The sequence below is a fragment of the Amphimedon queenslandica genome, unplaced genomic scaffold, assembly GCF_000090795.2.
Source record: "Amphimedon queenslandica unplaced genomic scaffold, v1.1 AMPQUscaffold_9431, whole genome shotgun sequence".
In the NCBI taxonomy this organism is placed as follows: domain Eukaryota; kingdom Metazoa; phylum Porifera; class Demospongiae; order Haplosclerida; family Niphatidae; genus Amphimedon; species Amphimedon queenslandica.
Genome location: NW_003550297.1, coordinates 2,574 through 3,673, shown reverse-complemented (window position 1 = coordinate 3,673; position 1,100 = coordinate 2,574). Strand labels below are relative to the sequence as shown.

Sequence of the window (1,100 nt, the reverse complement as noted above, 5' to 3'; positions counted from 1 at the left end):
TAGCTTACATATGTCAAAGGAGTGTCTCCATCACCATCGGCAGTAATTGATGGACTGTCTGCATTCTGATCACATGTTAGATATACTTTGGTAATCCTAAATGACATAAACACCGAGGCATGAAATTATTGAAAAGCTCATATTTTCCTTCCAAAAGTACCAATAGCCTTGCCCATAAATAGTACTAGTATTATTTACCTGGCATCGTCTCCATTGTCATACTGCAAGTAATTGTTACCAGTATCAGAATCAATGTACATAGTTTCAGTTGATGCATCACCGAGCATATAATAATCATCAGTTTGAGTCGACTGGCAAGCCTATAATTAATGTACATGCATGTCAACATTCATGTCACAATCAATATCCTTACAGCAGTATTGCCATAGTTACAGCTACTATATCCCTCGTAATAGCTAGTGCAAGGGTTGTAAGAGTATGTGAATTGAGTGTCTCCATCACTCTGTGGTATGCCACTGAATCTGCAAGAGTGAAACCATTTAGTGCAGTTAAAACTAGTGCATGCTGGCTACCTTGCAGTTCCATCAGTGTTTGATAGAGAAGATAAGTCAATAGTCCCATCGGCAGTGTCACAGACGCAACTAGGCTTCCCTGATGGAGGTATGCATGGTTGCTGAGCTGAGGAGAGTCCAACCAAAACAATCTGAAAGAAGATAAAGCCTCTCATCATCCTATTTGAATTTGTTGCAACGCGAACGCGCCACACCCAAAATAAATAATGAATAATACATAGAGTACATTATCAATGATCGTACACCATCAATTTTCGGACACTTGTTTTAGGAAAACTATACATTGCCATCTCATGAAACTGCAAAGTATTATAGCAATAGTTATCTTTTATTTGCGTGACAAAACTTGTAGCTCTAGCAAGAGTGCATAGAAAGTTATAAGCTCTCAAAGCGTGGTGTCCGACAATACCAATGATCGGCCAAAATTCTCAATCTTCGGACTGTCATTTCTGAACGGCAGCAAAGGATAGTTTTAGAAGGTCACTATGATAACTTTGTAGGCCTGTCTTTAAACTAACTATCACCATCCGGATCTTTTTGATAGCTGTCTTTTTGACAGAGATAATG

The 1,100-nt window shown here is 38.8% G+C and overlaps 1 protein-coding gene across 1 annotated transcript; it reads right to left on the bottom strand.

Moving 5' to 3' along the window:
• Nucleotides 1-8: 8 nt before the first annotated feature.
• Nucleotides 9-719, bottom strand: LOC109590814 (uncharacterized; the record flags this gene model as incomplete). The annotated part of the gene is made up of 4 exons (XM_020006689.1): nt 534-719; nt 374-482; nt 199-320; nt 9-96 (listed from the first exon to the last, which is right to left on the bottom strand). Coding segments are annotated over exons 1-4 (477 nt in total), but the record flags the coding sequence as incomplete, so codon positions are not given.
• Nucleotides 720-1,100: the final 381 nt, after the last annotated feature.